Genomic DNA, 17,831 nt, shown 5'->3' with positions numbered 1-17,831 from the left:
TCATCTACCAGATCTATATGGCATTTTTGCATGCTTGAAAGCTCCGAACAGAAGAGAATGAGTAGGACATTGCTTGAGTAATTGGAGCACCAAGAAGAATGGGGTCCCACCTCAGCCTCCAAAGAAGTACATTATTGTGAACTACTGGAGTATAGGATCTGGGGCCCATGTACTGATCATGCACATGGGCCCTCTTCTGTCTGTCTGTCCCTGACTTCCACAATGACAATACACTTGCGCATTCCAACACCCTACAAAATACACTTCTGGATGAGATAAAAAATAAAGTGACAGTTTTTGTTGAAATCTTAAGACAGTATAAAATATTACAGAAAAACTTTAATAAGCTGGCAGTATACGTAAGAACATAGCAAAATATAAACAAAATATAAAACTAAACATTCCTTGCAATGCACAGGATTGGAAGCTACAATGAACATTCAAACAAGGGCTGGCTGCCTATGTAATGAAAAATGGGAATTAAGGTTATAATTTAGAAATTAATTATAGGAAAGAATATTTTCTGTGATGAAAACTGGCAAAGGTTTTGTGTTTTATTTTCCTGTAAGTCAATATCTATAAAACATTCTTCTGTATGTAGGCTAAAATGCCGTTAATTCCTATATCTTCCAGAGTCATGCTGAACAACTTCTTGGGCCGGATGCCAGATAAATCTCTTTGTCAGTACATGCCAAGGCTAAACTGGCTGTAAGTATGTTTTCAATTAAGAAGAGGAAACACATTATAACTGTTGAGCTTTATTATTCTCAGTTTATGAAGTTTAAACTGGTGACTAGAAATATATTGAGGACCATTTGCTGTGATGTGAAATTTTGCTATGATCAAAAGAGGTGGCATCAAAATAAAGTGAGGGCATGGGCAGCTACACGTTTCCATACATCGGCAGCCGGCTATTAGATGGGATTGCTATCCTAGTGGAAAACCCCCCTCCACAGCGTCCACATATCTAATACGGAATGAGATAAGGGGTTGTCCAGGACAAATGCTGAATTTCCTCCATTGAGATGCATTGCCAGGTCTTTCCTGCAGCTATCTTTAGTTGCCACTTATTTGGGGGTCTTTACTTAAAGGTAACCTGTCACATTGGATAATGCTAATTACATGCAGAATAGGGTTTATGGCACACTTGGAATTATGGGTGATTAATAAGGGTTCAAACCCGTCATTAGATACAAGAAAACTTTGCACATCAAAAATGAATATAAGGACTTTATTATACAGGCAATCCAAAAAATGGAATGTTTCGACCCCTATATTTGGGTCTTCATCAGACACAATAGATTCTTGTGTAGGGATATGCCTTTAAGATAGTGACACTGTCAAAATCACCGTGAGATCTATACATAAATCAGATTGGTGTTCTGTGTAGATATAATGGCGCAGTGTAGCAGACTGTCGTACATGTAGGGAGGAGGGCGCCCCATCCCTGTGTGTAAGATGCTCTGATATACTGCGCCATTATATCTATACAGAACAGCAATCTGATTTATTAATAGATCTCACGGTGATTTTGACAGAAGGAAAGAAGTCACAGCTATTTATTCCCTTCTCACCATGACCTCTCACAGCTGCTGTTACTATGCTTGGAAAAAACAGTAATGGTCTATTCCTCTTGCTGATCACTTCTCAGGATTCGCAGTGGGAGGGTTAAAGTGCATGATTTACCCTTTTCCTGCAAAAAAAAGTAAATTCATATTTTTTTAATGTGTTTTCTGCTTACTCACATGAGGAATACAGGAAAATTGTGAAAGTATGCACATTGTACATTATCACAATTCCTCAGTCTTCAGTCATATAGAGTGACTGCAGTTTTTCTTCTCAGACACGGAAAAGCCCTTTAACTAGGTTAATCCAAGTGAGATTGTTTTCATCATCCTTCCACAAGTATGGAAAGTAGATAAGCATCCAAGATTGTAGCTTCCTAGTTTGGGTGTCTCTCCAGCCTCAGTGCATCGGGAGATATGGCGTCCATGCATCGTGAGGTACGGCGTCCATGCATCGTGAGGTACGGCGTCCATGCATCATAAAATACGGCGTTGACTACATGTGCCACAGCGATCTCCTCACAACTATGGCCACATTCACATGTTCAGTATTTGGTCAGTATTTTACCTCAGTATTTGTAAGACCAAACCAGGAGTGGGTGAAAAATACAAAAGTTGTGACGTGTTTCTATTATACTTTTCCTCTGATTGTTCCACTCCTGGTTTTGGCTACAAATAATGAGGTAAAAACTCATCAATTAGTCAACGCACACGTGGTCTTATAATGTCAGTATTTTGGTGCAACTAACTGAATGCTAACTGTCCCCTTTAACAGTCTCATACAGTTTACTGTGAATTTTACTTTACAGGGATTTTGAAGGCAATTATATCCCCAGTTTAAAGAACACAACATTCAGTTCCTGCACTACATTAACTGTTCTGTAAGTATTTGTCTTGGCTCTTAAAATGTGGATAGATAGAACATCTACTGAGTGTAACTCACAGTGTCACCAGTCTGTGGTCAGACATGTTTACGACACAACTAGGTGGGAGCATTTGACTGATGTTCCCACTGCATGTAAGCATTTCATATCACTTATGGAGTCTTGTTTTGTTTTTTTATTTAAAGGAGGAAATAATTAAAATTGATTGACAAAATGTATCACCAAATAGTAGTGACAACTAATAAGTAAAAAACAGTGACAAAATGAAAATAATGGTCAACATAGCAGAAATGGCTACCAGAACTACAATGACAAAGTCATTTATGGACCCCTGCATTTAAAAAAAATAATTGCCCGAAAAATTAATGTACATTTTGGGAAACACTCAAAGTCCAGTTTATATTCAATAGAAAGAAATTCTACTTTTTCTGGGACAGGTTTTCAACATGAGGCCCAGAGAATGAACTGTAAGACTAGAGTAGATCAAAAACAGATTTTCACCGTGTGGTCTGATGTGTAGTCCAGTCCTCTGTGGCCGTCAGTCAGGGTAGTCTTCACTTCCATGTTGTCATAGAGGACTGAACGCTGGGGCAAGGAGCCTAATAAAATCCAAACCTGTGGTAGTTTAGCGGTTTAGATGACTGAAAAATATTTTTTTGTATGTAATTGTGGGGTTTCGGTGCAAGTGTCCAGCACATTATAAAGCCCCCTTATTTTGCATACTGAGCAATTTGTCATAGGTTAATTGACAGGACTCAAGTGCGCCTCCACACGGACACTATAGAAGTCAAGCCGCACTCACACGGTGAAACTCAAAGCGCTCATCGCTTAGTACTGTACTGTAGACAGGAGCCAGAGATGAGGGCCAATAATGACACTATGTAAGCTCATCCACAGTGTCTGTACTGAGCCACTGATTGAGTTCAGGCAGAGCTTGGGTGCTGTCAATCAAGATAGGACAAAGTGCTCAGTATACAAATAGATGGGATGGCATAGTGCGCTACATTCGTGGCCATGCCAAGGGTGCACTGAACCCCCTCATTTGCAAACAAAGTGTAATTTAATGTTTAATTAATGTTTTTAGGGGTGATAGTTTCCCTTTAATACAAATAAATCATGCATAAATTGTGCATTTCAGGACCCCCCCAGAGAATCCCAACACTGTTACCTGTTATTTATTTCTACAAATTATAACATTTCAGATAGTTTAACACTAAAATGAACTGTCTATTATATGATTGTACTCTCTCTCTCTAAAAATTGCTGGCTCGGAAATTACTAAAAGTGAATGTACATCAGTTAATGCTCTATTTTCCGTACAAAGACATAATCAGCAAAAACTAGTCTGAAATCTTATTATTTTACATAATGAACTCTGAGGTTTTTAGCAATGGATTTGCCTTCTGAAGAGAAGTATAATCCTGCACTAGTTAAGGGATCTGCATAGTATTTGACACAAGCATTATATTTATGGACTTAGTATATTCATTATATGACAGATTGCTCATTGCACATCTCATGTTACAGATTATGCGACTATTAATTTATGCACTCTGAAGCAAAACTAAATAAAATGATTTTACTTAACTCTTGTTGGTTGTCTCTTCAGAGACATTGTTGAAGGATCTGGGGTTGCGGGAGACTTCTAACTACTCTAATTCCCTATAAAAAATTGTCAGCAGTGCTTGGAAAGCCAAGTTTCTATGCTATCAATTTATTTCCTAAAGAGAAAAAAGTTGGGGATCAGCATTACTATTAAAATAGACCATGGTTGTGGCAATATGAAAATATTAGAGATGGGCAGATCAATTAATTGGACTGTAGTTGTCTCTGTCTGCTGGATGTGAGGGTTGCAAATCTCCTGCCTTCCTAGATCCCTGGAGCAGCTTTTGATTAGCCGGGCTGGTGTGAAGTCATCATTGTGGTGCCATGCTTTCCCTAGGCAATCAAAGCCATGCCAGTTATCCTAGAAGGTAAGAGATTCTTGTGAGCCTTAAAGACTACTGGCCTGACCAATGGTTTGGAGTCTCACAAATCGATCCGCCTGTCTCTAGTAATTGCAAAGAAATGGCTATAGCAAAGAAAAGGAGTACATACAAATATAATAAACTATATTATTGATTAATAAATACAGTACAAGATAAGACACAGATTATAACACTTAGCAAAACACACACAAACAAAACCCCTATATGGTTAAAAGAAGTAATCCATATAAAATATGAGGTAAGACCCTCAAGTATAACACCTCAAATGCCAAGTTACTTAATGTACAAAATACAACAATAATAAAGCAGTAAAAAAATTTAAAACATGAATATAGAAATTTTGAAGGGAATCTGTTACCAGGATTTCACACCCCAACCTATTTATACATATAGGTGCATCTGAATAAATTAAAATATCAAAAAGGTAATTTATTTCAGTAATTCAATACAAAAAGGGAAACACATATATTATATAGAGTTTAAATAATATATAGGTGTTTTGTGGTAATAATTATTCTAATTTTCTGAGATAATGACTTTTGGGTTTTCATTGGCTGTAAGCCATAATCATCAACATTAACAGAAATAAACACTTGAAATAGATCACTCTGTTTGTAATGACTCTATATAATATATGTGTTTCCCTTTTTGTATTGAATTACTGAAATAAATTCACTTTTTGATGACATTCGAATTTATTGAGATGCACTGGTACATGTACACTCTTTCAAACACAAGTCCAGCAATACCTGTACATGGCCTACCTGTTCCTCTGTTACTGAGAAATCAGTGTTTGAATTGATATACAAATGAGGCTGAAGAGTATTGTAGATCTGAAGCCTCTGTCACTCCAGCTCTATTTCCCACCTTTTCCTGCCTCTTGGCTGCTTTCCCTGAAGTCATACAGTATAGAGGATATGAGTATTGTTTTAATACTTATTTTCAACATCCATAAACCTACAGACTGAAGAAAGTTGTGGGTTTTATTCAGACATCCATTTCTCACATGAATATTCTATCTGTGGGTTTTAAGGATTGAACATGTACCCATTAACGTTTATGATGCTCTTCATATGTACATAAGGTCATAAGGGACTCTGCAAAGAATACAATTCCCCAAACAAGGTTCCCCATAAGAATAACCTATAGGTATAAAGATGTTAAGCTCTAGTCACCAGCCATTGCCAAATTACCCATAAGTTAGAGTAGCAGTGGGTATAGTCCCCACGCGTATCGTCACCGACTGGGGTGACTTCATCAGGGGTGGGTTATACCTATAGGTTATTCTTATGGGGAACCTTGTTTGGGGAATTGTATTCTTTGCAGAGTCCCTTATGACCTTATGGTGGCTCTGTATAATATAATACTACAGCATGTTCAGTAATATGCTTTAGGTACTATCTCCACTCAGTAAAATATATGACTTTGCAATTTATAATATGCTTTATGTACCACCTCATGACCTTGTATGGTATACATATATATTTGTAATCTAAACTGTTTGGCGGTTCCCTTATATATATTATATTGCTCTGTGTCACACCATTGTTTTCCCTTGGGGAGCAGGGGTTTTTTCATACCTCAACAGAGGATTGGATTGGTAGATACATGTGGCTATATGCCTTTTAAATGCTTTTAACTGTGTGTGATCCTGTGTTCTCTTTTTGTAATAAAGATTGTCTTTCTATATAAATTGGAGTATCCCTCTTGTTTGCACACTTCTGCTCTTTCTTATAAGTGTTTTCTTACATTGTGAATTTGCGTCTGAATTGATATCTTTGTTTTCCAGAGTTTTGCGGAAGAATAGAATCCTCACAATAAGTGACAACACTTTTTCATCTCTCTCTAGACTGGATGAGCTGTAAGTGTTCCCTAATGTCACTTAGTATATGTAACAGAAAGCCAGGACTAGTCATTGACACAAGAAGGGAAAGAAATAATATAAGTCCTAAAATGGAAATAGTGTCACACAAGGAAAAAAGCGTGAAATGAAACAAAATTCATAATTGCTTTTGATGGAGGGGTTTTCAAAACAATGAAAAAATGCATAATTAATCCATGTGTATAATTAATGTGTGATTTTTTTTTTGACAGAGACTTGGCTAATAACAGAATAGAAGATTTCTCCCCATCTTTACTCAAGGACATGAAGCAATTATCCCAATTGTAAGCCTCTGGGGTTTTAGTTACCACATTAAATCTGTAAACCAACTGAAACTAAAGATATTGAAATTCAGCACAAATATAACAGTATACAAGCGCAAGAAATAGGGGATAGCAGAGTGAAATTTTCATGTGTGCTCTCTCATGCACTAATTTATTGACCCAGACAACACATTTATGTTATCAAAGCTTGTGGTTAAAAGGTGTGTTCTCCTGTTTGAATGCTATCCCCTATCCATAGAATAGGTGATAACTTTCCAATCGTTGGGAGTCCGACTGCCGTGGCCCCCATTAATCCATAGACCCTGGCTGAATGGAGCGGAGGTCAATCATGTGTACTACCCTACTCATTCTTAATGGGAGCAGTGGAGATTGCCGAGCACTGAGCTCAGCTGATATTCGGCGCTTCTATTAAGGTCCCCTTCACACATCCGTATTTCCGGTATGTGTGGTGTCTGTTTCCACATGTACCGAAGACACGGACGAACACACGTAGACCCATGAAATTCAATGGGTTTGCTCACACGTCCATTTTTTCACATGGACCATGTGTCCGTGAGGAGCACATGTATTTGTGTGCTCCATATGACGACATGTCCATTTCTGGCTGGCAACACAGATGTCACAAACACCGCACACTGATGTGATATGTGTGACATTAGTGTGACACATACCGGAGGACAACCAAGTCATTGCAAAAAGAGGATTTTTATACTTACCTGTCTCCGATGCTGCTGTTGCTTCCGTGTTCCACTCATTATTCCTCCTTAATATTCACTGCACTGACTGCAGACCCGGAAGCAAGTTTGACAGCAGAGCCGGACACAGGTAAGTATACAAGTTTATTCTGTCCATGTACACACACACACTGACACATGGATGGCACATGGAACTCCACAACGGATCGTGCAAAGCTTTCGTGTTTTGCACAGATGTGTGAAGGGGTCCTAACATGAATGGAAAGGCAGTGCACATGATCGACCTCTGCTCCATTCAGCCGGGACTCCAGATCTCTAGTTTTTGGAAACAGTGGGGGCAAGGCAGTCAGACCCCCAACGATCAGGAAGTAATCCCCTGTCCCGTGGATAGGGAACAGATTTCAAACTTGATAACACCTCTTTGAGAGGCTCTCTCAGCTCTCCTGACTTTTCTCTATAGGATAACAATTCTAAAGCAGCTTTTCAGCTTTCTATTTTATTCTGTATATTTGTTATTCCCCTGGAAATGTAAGAAAAAATGTATAACTGGTTAACTTGTTAGTATTTATCTTCTTCATAAAATGTGACAGTCCAAAGGTCTCACTCATCTATTCTCTTCCTTCCTGCATCCAGGAATATTTCTTACAACCCCCTGCAAAAGATTCAACCGGACCAGTTTGATTATGTCTTTACACTGAAATCTTTGTAAGTAGAGCACTTAGAATTAAAAACTTTATTTTATTTGTTATGCAATCTTCTCTTGTAAATCTATAAAACGTGATTGCTCTGTGTAATCAGCAATAGATTACATGATGACAGATCTACAGATTATTAATGGATGGATTTTTTTATTTAACAAGTTCAGAACTGGACCAGTTTTCCTCCTTCCTGACCTGGAACACATTCGAGTTTTATTGTATGACTTTTTAATAGCTCCATTTTTGGATATTCAAATAATTTTTTCCTTTTTCTCACAATACATAGGTCTTAATTTTTATGTCATTCTGTGTTCCCTTTTTTTGCTGATATTGGGGGGAAATGTAGAATAAAGGAAATTAGTATCTATATATTTTTTTTTTTACAATCACAGAAGATTGCTAGCAAAGTATTTAAATTGCTTTACCCTTTCTGTTCAAATTATATTATATTATATTATATATTATATTATATATTTTTTTTCCACAGATGGAGAGTAGATACAGCTAATTGGATAGTTGGACTAGACGCATCTCTTTTCTTTTTACATATTAATACATCATTTTTATTGATGATCTCCCCTGTAACCATGGCTGGTTTATTTGCCCCAGTTAAATGGAACATGCAGCTTCTTACCTACATATCAGAGATAACTGGGTCTCCTAGGATCTAGCAACTACCACTCTCTCTCTCTACACCAAGCCATCACATAATCATTTGGTTTTTAAGAGGAAACAATGCCAGTGCTTCCTAGTCTGTATATCTGTATACATAAGCACTGGCTCAGCGCTGCGTTTCCAGAGATCAAAAAGGTAAACATGGTAATAAACCATGTTAATCTTCTCTGTGCAGAGTCTGGCTGTGTCTGACAGCCAGTTTCCCCTCCACATCACAGCTGTACAACATCCTACAAGCTGATTATACTGCTTTGACATTTTAAGTTGTTAGCGGAGAGTAAAGTGTGGACCGCAAAGAGGTTTATACATATTGGGTATTCCAGAAGTAGTTGATCATAAATATGTGCATAAACCTAACCTAAACTTTTGAGCCACTTAATTAGTACAGTAAGATTGCCTAACAATACTACCTAAGTGACCAATTCTGATAAACTGTCCTGTTGGGTGATAAAAGAGTGTTTAGGACCCATTCAGACATCAGTGTCTAGATGGGACTGTGCTTTTTTGCATTTTATAAAGAATTGACTCCTTACAATATTGGATATATTATATTTTGTACTTCAGAAGCCTTGAGGGGATTGAAATTCCAAATATTCAGAGAAGAATGTTTAAACCACTCAGAAATCTCACTCATATGTAAGTAACATTGTAAGTTATCCCCGTGAAACAAAATTTGTCCCCACAGCTAAGATCACCTGCATGTTTTCCCCACCCCATGAAGGGAAATCTATAAAATAATCCCAGAAATGAAATGAATTCTCATTTACATGTCACACATAGCTCCACATTCTTCATTGAAATATTTCATTTTAATTGAGACGATTCAGCTTAACAAGTAGGTACAGATTTCTATGAAAAAAACAAGTGGAGCTTTAATCAGAGACACAATAATTTTGGGGGGACTATATATCAATATCCTTCTAGAATTCTCATGATTCCTATGTGCTATGAGAAAAAAAAATGTATACATAAAGATCACTGAGTTAAAGAAATCAAAATAAGGAGATGTGGTCTTTCCATTGGGAAGATGATCTTGGACTGGCACCAGTTATCTTCTGTCACATCTTAAAGTAGATCATAATCATTATTATTATTATTATTATTGCGCCATTTATTCCATGGCGCTTTACAAGTGAAAGAGGGTATACGTACAACAATCATTAACAATACAAAACAGACTGGTATAGGAGGAGAGAGGACCCTGCTCGTGAGGGCTCACAGTCTACAGAGAATAGGTAAGTGTACAATAGGTGAGGACAGAGCCGGTTGCGCAGTGGTGTACTGGACTGAGGGTTATTGTAGGTTGTAGGCTTGTTGGAAGAGATGAGTCTTCAGGTTCCCAATTCTATTCATCCCTATAAATTCTGCACTATTTATACCAAGTGTCACAGAGTGATTTCTTCTGCTTCACCCATTAACAGTGTAGACATTGATGTCAAAACTCTGTTATTTATAGAATATCTTGGGAACAGGTGGTATCTCCGGGGATCTGCAGATTTTTAGGAAATATGAATGATTATACTGTACTTACTAAGGCCCCATGTGAATACTATAATTGGCTACTTCAATTATTTTTTTTAAACATCTGCCACATTATACATTTACAGCATTAATAATACTTATTTTAAGAATGACAACACAAAAAATGATTTTCTTTCTGCATTTGAAAAAAAAATGAATTTCACAGCTCACAGTTCTCACATTCCGTCTTAATTTTCTAACCTACAGTTAAGAAATTAGAGTTTGATTACTGTTGGTAAACCTCGTCCTTTTCATGTTTTATGGAAAATCAAACCCCGTGGCTGAGCGGAAAGGTTAAGATTCTAGATACAGTATATAGCACTTGAAAAAAATGCATAATAATAGATGTTAGGACTGGAGTCCAATATTCAGAGTAATATTTTATACACTTGGATTATATTCTTAAAGTGAACCTGTCAGGTGCAATATGCACCCAGAACCACAAGCAGTTCTGGGTGTGTACCGCCCTGCGCTCGGCTGCCGGCCGAGCCGCTCGGATCCGGGCTCGTTTTGGTGGGTGGCTCGAGCGCCTCCGGACCCGGAGGTGACGTCGCTCTGAAGGGAAGCTGGCGCTACGTGTAGGGATTTCGGTGGGGGAGGTTCACGGCCGAGGCCGTGGTGTTTAGGGATGTAAGTTCGTGACGACACCCATGGGTTGTGGTGAATGTGGACACCACCGCTGCTGTTAACTAGGCTCCCAAGGACGGTGTTGTGCAGCCTGGTGTTGACCCCTCCGTGGGCAGGGGGTGATGGGCCTGGTGGTTGCGAGGTGTTGGCGTGTTGGTGCAGTGCGGTGCGGTGCGCAGCCCGAGGGCACTGTTGTACTCACTATGACAGATACACCGGAGTCTCTGGTAAACCAAAAGGATGGTGGTCAGTGCCCGCAGCCGGCTGCGCTTGGTCCCCCACCCGGTTCGGTGGTTCCCGCCTTTCTCCTGCACCTCTTTTTGTAGAACTTGACTGCCTATGCTTCAGCAATGGTAGTCCGCTCCCCGGCTTTATGTGTGCCCGCAGGCGCTGGCCCGTGGGATCTCTCTGCCTGAGCGGTGGCTTTCTATCCCCCTCGCTTGGCTGTTGCTGTCTTTCGGGTCTTGGGATGGGAAAGGACCTAAGGTCCAGACCTCAATCAGTGAATTTGACGTGGTCCAGTGGTTCTGGACCTTGTTCTGGGTCTGAGTAGCCCTCCTGGTGCTCCGGTTTTCAGTTGGTTCCCCGGTTCGGTACCGGCAGGCCACTACCCTGTCCCGCTCCCTTACGGTTCCACCGCCGTCTTCCCGGCTCCTGCAGGCGGCAAACACTGTCTTCCTCCTGGTCACTGGGTATCCGGGCTCCGACCCAGATCCCTGACAGACGTTTCCAGTCTACTACCACTCTCCTTCACTTCCAAAACTCAACTCTTGTGTTTTTCCCGCCTCAGGCTATCCGAACTCCTCGGTGGGCATGGCTAACCGCCTGGCTCCGCCCCCTGGTGTGAACATCAAGACCTGAGAGGGGTGACTCATGTTTTTAGGTTGGCTGCTGTTACCTTGTTAGGGGACGGGTGTTTTTGCAAGGGCCTACCTGTGACTACCTGGCTAGTCCAGGGCGTCACAGGTGCATATTTCTAATCCCTGCCTAACCGTCCCAGCCTATAGTAGCATAGATAAAGGGATCTTTAGAAAGTATTTTTAAAGATCGTTTATGCCAATGAGGCCAGCAGCTAGTCGCAAGGGCATTACTTCCCGTGGCTAGTTGGCCCCCTTAGCATGTAAGCATGCCCCTTTGGGTGTGCTAACATGTTAATGAATGCGAAGCGTCAGAGGCATGGTCGCTCACCTCTCTACTGTCACTGCAGCCGATACTGTTTTTTGTCTCAGTGCGCATGATCAGAAGTCCCCGGACTTCCAGTCATGCACACTACGAAGCCAGGTGCTTCAAACTGATGTAGTGCGCATGTCAGGAAGTCCAGGGTTATTCTGATCATGCGCACTGACCCTGAGCCCGGCACTCTAAGGCAGTGCAACGGACACCGATACACCCGTCACTGCCGATGATGACGCTGGGCAATAAGCCCCTGTGAGTGTGCTAACATGCTAAGAGGGCGGAATAAGCACAGGAACTATCATCCTTGCGACTAGTCCCTGCGCTCATTAGCATATCATAAAGGATCTTTAGAAATACATTTTCTAAATACCTCTTTATCTATGCTACTAGATACAGGGACGGTTAGGCAGGGATTAGAGCTATGCACCCAGAACTGCTCGTGGTTCTGGGTGCATATTGCACCTGACAAGTTCACATTAAACAGAACAAGGCTTCTTATTTCAAATTTGGCCTTGTTCCCCAGCCATCATAACTAATTAGATCAACTATTATTTTCTGGGAAAATGGAGCATTGTCTTGGACTGATCATTATAGCTAACAAGCTCAGCTGCCCTATTACACTCTTTTTTTACATATTGCCCGTTGTATTTTCTTAATGTCCAAACTGAACCATTCACCTCTTGCAATGTAAAAATAGCATTCAGCTCATCCAACTGTGCATAAAGCCTGCAAGGACAGTCGGATCATCCTTTGCTGGGACAACAGAAGTGTTGTCCTGCAGATAAATTGGTGCCCAGGCTTTATTTGTGATTCTAAAACCCAAACAGAGACAAGTCATTTACGCGTTTCACACTCATTCAGTGTCCTTCAAAAAAATGGATCAAACTGTAAATGCTGGATCATAAGCTACTGACAGCCAATCATTGGTCTGCAAGATAAAAAAAAGTATTTTATTGGTTGTCAGTGGCTTATAACTCCATATTTTCATCCATTTGATGCATTATGACTTATGATATGTGCACACAGTGCGTTTTTTGACAACTGCATCAAAATCTGCATGTCTATCCTGAAGCCACCAAAGTCTATGAAATTTCTGAAGTGTTGTGCCCACACTGTTTTTTTTCCTTGCAGATTTGGTGCAGATTTTTGTTGCAGAAAAAATCTGCATCATGTCAATTATTGGGGCATTTCTTCCAGCATTTTGTTAGCTCTTCTACCCAATGCCTTCATTAAAAATTGCATGGTACAAAAATGCACTAAAAATGCACCAAAAACACACCAAAAAGCATGCATTTTTTTGGTGCGTTTTTCTCCGGAAGGTGCAGATTTCATGTAGAAAATGTCTGCCCCAAATCTGCAGTGTGGGCACTTAGCCTAAAGGGTGCTTTACACGCTGCAAAATTGCTAACGATATATCGTCAGGGTCACGTCATTAGTGACGCACATCTGGCTCCGTTAGCGACATCGCAGCATGTGACACCAATGAGCGACGATCAACGAGCGCAAAAACGTGAAAACTCGTTGCTCGTTGACACATTGTTCATTTCCTTAATATCGTTGCTGCTGCAGGTATGATGTTGTTCGTCGTTCCTGCAGCAGCACACATCGCTATGTGTGACACCGCAGGAACGCCGAACATCTCCTTACCTGCGTCAACCGGCAATGAGGAAGGAAGGAGATGGGCGGGATGTTCTGGCCACTCATCTCCGCCCCTCCTCTGCTATTGGATGGCTGCCATGTGACGTCGCTGTGACGCCGCACGAACCGTCCCCTTAGAAAGGAGGCGGATCGCCGGCCAGAGCGACGTCGCAGGGAAGGTAAGTCCGTGTGACGGGTGTTAGCGATGTTGTGCGCCACGGGCAGCGATTTGCCCATGTCGCATACCCGACGGGGGCGGGTACGCTCGCTAGCGATATTGGTACCGATATCGCAGCGTGTAAAGTACCCTTAAGAGTACTACTCCTACCAGAAACGCATTAATGGATGATTGCATTTTAAAAGTTCATATTCACCTCGTGTATGTAAATCTTTTTATTTTCTTGGCAGATATTTTAAGAAATTCCAATACTGTTTCTTCGCTCCTCATGTGAGAAACTGCAAGCCAAACACAGATGGCATTTCTTCTCTGGAGAATTTGCTTGCCAGTATAGTACAGCGAGTGTTTGTTTGGGTCGTTTCTGTAGCCACCTGCTTTGGGAACATCTTTGTCATTTGCACTCGGCCATACATCAGATCGGAAAACAAGCTACATGCTATGTGCATCATATCCCTTTGTTGTAAGTAGTTTTATGGTAAATTCAATATATTTCAGAATTCTTCTTTTACCCCTTGCCTTGGAGACATTCTGGACTTTAAATAGTTATTCTGGTCTGCATAAATGATCACCTACCCACTGGAAATGTGATCATTGTTAGGAGTGGGTCACACTGATGTGACCCACCAAAGATTGTCAAAATGATCTTGATCACCTGTTTTTAAATGGTTCTTCCCTTTTTGCAACACTGCAGGTAGGAGGAGTACAATGAATTGACTGGTGGCACATGTGCCTTGATGCTCCTTTCTAAGTCTATGGCAATGAACATTCCAAGAGCAGCCCTATGCACAGCTGTGTTCATCAGTACCTTAAAGGGAACCAACCAGCAGGATTTTCATATGTACAGTAAAGCCAGTGCAATATTGGCGCCAGGATGCTGAATGTAACCATACCTTTTGTTGAGATTGGATGTTTTACTTCAGATATATCTGCAAGTAAAGTTCAAGCAATGCACTATTGGATTGACAGGTGCAACAGGAAGAGTATACGTGGGTCGGGTCTTGCTATCGATTCCTGTCCCTGTCTGCCTGCACCAGAATTAATGTCTATGATGTGACAGGGGGCAGAAGACCAGGCAGTCAGACTGGGGCAGAAATAGATAGCAAGACCCGACCCACATATTCCCTTCCTGTTGCACCTGGCAATCAAATAGCAGTGCATTGCTGGATCTTTTCTTGCACATATTTCTGAAATAAAACATTCAATCTCTGAACAAAAGGTATGTATAAATTCAGCATCCTAGCACCTGTATAGCACTGTCTATACTTTATATATGAAAATACTGCTGATTAGTTCCCTTTAAAGCATAGACTAAGGCGGGCTTTGCACACTACGACATCGCAGCCCGATGCTGCGATGCCGAGTGCGATAGTGCCCGCCCCCGTCGCAGCAGCGATATGTGGTGATAGCTGGCGTAGCGAAAGTTATCGCTACGCCAGCTTCACACACACACTCACCTGCCGTGCGACGTCCCTGTGGCCGGCGACCCGCCTCCTTGTTAAGGGGGCGGGTCGTGCGGCGTCACTGCGACGTCACACGGCAGGCGGCCAATCAGAGCGGAGGGGCGGAGATGAGCAGGATGTAAACATCCTGCCCACCTCCTTCCTTCCGCATATCCTACGGAAGCCGCAGTGAGGCCGGTAGGAGACGTTCCTCGCTCCTGCGACTTCACACACAGCGATGTGTGCTGCCGCAGGAGCGAGGAACAACATCGGACCGTCGCGTCAGCGTAATCATGGATTACGCCGACGCTGCACCGATGATACGATTACGACGCTTTTGCGCTCGTTAATCGTATCATCCAGCCTTTACGCACTGCGATGTCGCATGCGATGCCGGAAGTGCGTCATTTTCAATTTGACCCCACCGACATCGCACCTGCGATGTCGCAGTGTGCAAAGTGCCCCCAAGAATGGGCCTAAAAAGTATAAAAGTGTCATTAAGGTCGAAAAACATTATATTAATTATATTGAATCCAAAAGTAGGAGTGTAGTTATTTTAATCCTTTAGTAATTTTTTTGTGTTTGAAAAAATGATTAGATATACTGTAGATCCTGCAGAAAATAATCTCCACAGGTAACATTGCGGCCAGAAATACTGGTTTTGCTCCAGTGGCTAAATTAAATCATGGCATTCTCTGGCAAATTAGCTAAAAGAGATTTTATATATATATATATATATATATATATATATATATATATGCACCTTAAAGTGAATCTTTCAGAAGGATTAAGCTTCCTAACTCATCTACTGTATGTGGTACAGGTCATAGACAGGTAAATAAAATGACACCTTGATGTTTGTGTTGCAATGTATAATTCCAGAAAAATAGATGTCTTTCTCAATATGTGTCCCGCCCCCATGTCAGCAGTCGGGTTGCTCGGATCCGGATCCGCGGTGGCTCGAGGGGTCTCCGGACTCGGGGGGTCATGCGGCCACTCAAATTAAGGGGGTATTTACAGAGAATAGTGCCTAAAGTTCGTGACGCCACCCATGGTGTCTGGTAAGGTGGAGTACCACCGCTGCAGCTGGGAGTACCCTGGGGCGATGGAATGGGCAGCCATGTGTTTAACCCCTTCACGGGTAGGGGGAATGCCCCGGGGGCTTGGTGATGCTAACGGGGGTGTGCCATTGGGGAGGTAAGGGTCACTTGCGTACTCACTCAGTCCATAAAGCTGACACCGACAACTTAGTAAACCAAAGTTCTGGACACCGCTGCCACTGAGGGGAGCTCGTCTGGGTCCCGTTCCCGCTGGTGTTGCCTGATGATCTGTGACCTTTCCCTTGGCACCTTGTTCTCTTCTTAGTTTGCCCCTATAGCTTGGGGTCCTGCTCCCCAGTGTAACTAACTGAGGGAGCTTGCACTCAGGGTTCACGCTTGGGATTTCCTGGACCGTTTTAGTGGAAAGTCCTATCCCCCTCGTTGCGCTAGTACCCCGATTTTGGAGTGGGTGGAGAGCGGATCTTGAAGGCTCCATTCTCGTCGGCTGAATTGTCAGGTTGCCTGAAGCTACTCCCTGACCTAGGGTCCACATACCCTGTCGTGCCCTGGTCCCGGCCCGGTAATAGTACAAGGCCGCCAACTGACCTCCTTGATAATACCGTGCCCCTTGTCACGATCCCCTGCGACCGGGGGTCCAGCTCCTACTAGGCCCAGACTAGTGTCTGTTACCTAGTAACTTCCAAGGAGCCCAGCTCCTGACCTCCTCTCTCCTTCACTTCCAACACTACACTGGCCTTCTCCTGACACTCCTGACCTCCCCTTAACCAACCCCTCAAGTGGGCATCCCTATTCCACTCAGACCGTCCTCTGGTGTCTTTGGTGGGTGTGGCGCAGAGTGTTCCTAGGATTTTGATTAGCTGGTTTTGGTAACACCATTGGTTAGGGACCCCTAACCAAGGAGGAGGTGGATATTGCACAGAAGGGCAGATTGCACAATACCCTGTGACCACCTGATAGGCCAGGGCATCACGTTCCCCCTTGGTTAAACGTAGCTCGTCCCCGAGCTACAGGACATCAGAGGTTTATTTATTTATTTATTTATTTATTTTAAACTGCAAAGTAGAAAAGAGAACATTTTTATTTACAAATACATCCCTCATTAGGGAGGCTAGCACTTAAACGTTACTAGAAATTTTTGTGAGTTCATCTTTCCAACGGTGGAACGCTACCGGTTTCAGTAGTAGCGGAGGCTCAACCTGCTCCGTTGCAGCCTCTTCCTGCAACAGTCCAGTCCCAATGTCCCGGATCCCATTAACCCACCACCCAAACAACCTGACCGCCTGCAAACCTACTGTGGGTCTGTGACCAGGTTAAGGTCCCGGGCGTTGTGATAGATGACTCTGGTGGGCACAGGAGGTGCAACTATTTACAAAAACACTAGTTCGTGTTGGTCACAACCAGTCCTGTGACCGTGGTCCATTTTTACTATATATAACTAACGAAGTCCATGTACCGGTTGTACACACTATAGCAAATCTTTTCGTAAATCAGGTAACTTTTACTCTTTTCATTCAGACTTG

At 42.0% G+C, this 17,831-nt stretch overlaps 1 protein-coding gene across 1 annotated transcript in view; it reads left to right on the top strand.

Moving 5' to 3' along the window:
- Positions 1–17,831, top strand: part of RXFP1 (relaxin family peptide receptor 1) — a 492,164-nt gene that overhangs the window by 435,741 nt on the left and 38,592 nt on the right. Inside the window, exons 9-15 of the mRNA XM_075347535.1 lie at positions 634–708; positions 2,375–2,446; positions 6,227–6,298; positions 6,532–6,603; positions 7,932–8,003; positions 9,236–9,307; positions 14,042–14,271. Of these exons, the coding sequence (XP_075203650.1) occupies positions 634–708; positions 2,375–2,446; positions 6,227–6,298; positions 6,532–6,603; positions 7,932–8,003; positions 9,236–9,307; positions 14,042–14,271 (665 nt within the window). The remainder of the gene's footprint in view (positions 1–633; positions 709–2,374; positions 2,447–6,226; positions 6,299–6,531; positions 6,604–7,931; positions 8,004–9,235; positions 9,308–14,041; positions 14,272–17,831) is intronic.

The sequence above is a fragment of the Anomaloglossus baeobatrachus genome, chromosome 1 (genome assembly GCF_048569485.1).
Source record: "Anomaloglossus baeobatrachus isolate aAnoBae1 chromosome 1, aAnoBae1.hap1, whole genome shotgun sequence".
Taxonomy (NCBI): Eukaryota; Metazoa; Chordata; class Amphibia; order Anura; family Aromobatidae; genus Anomaloglossus; species Anomaloglossus baeobatrachus.
The sequence above is the reverse complement of the archived record's forward strand: the minus strand, read 5'-3'. Positions and strand labels throughout refer to the sequence as shown.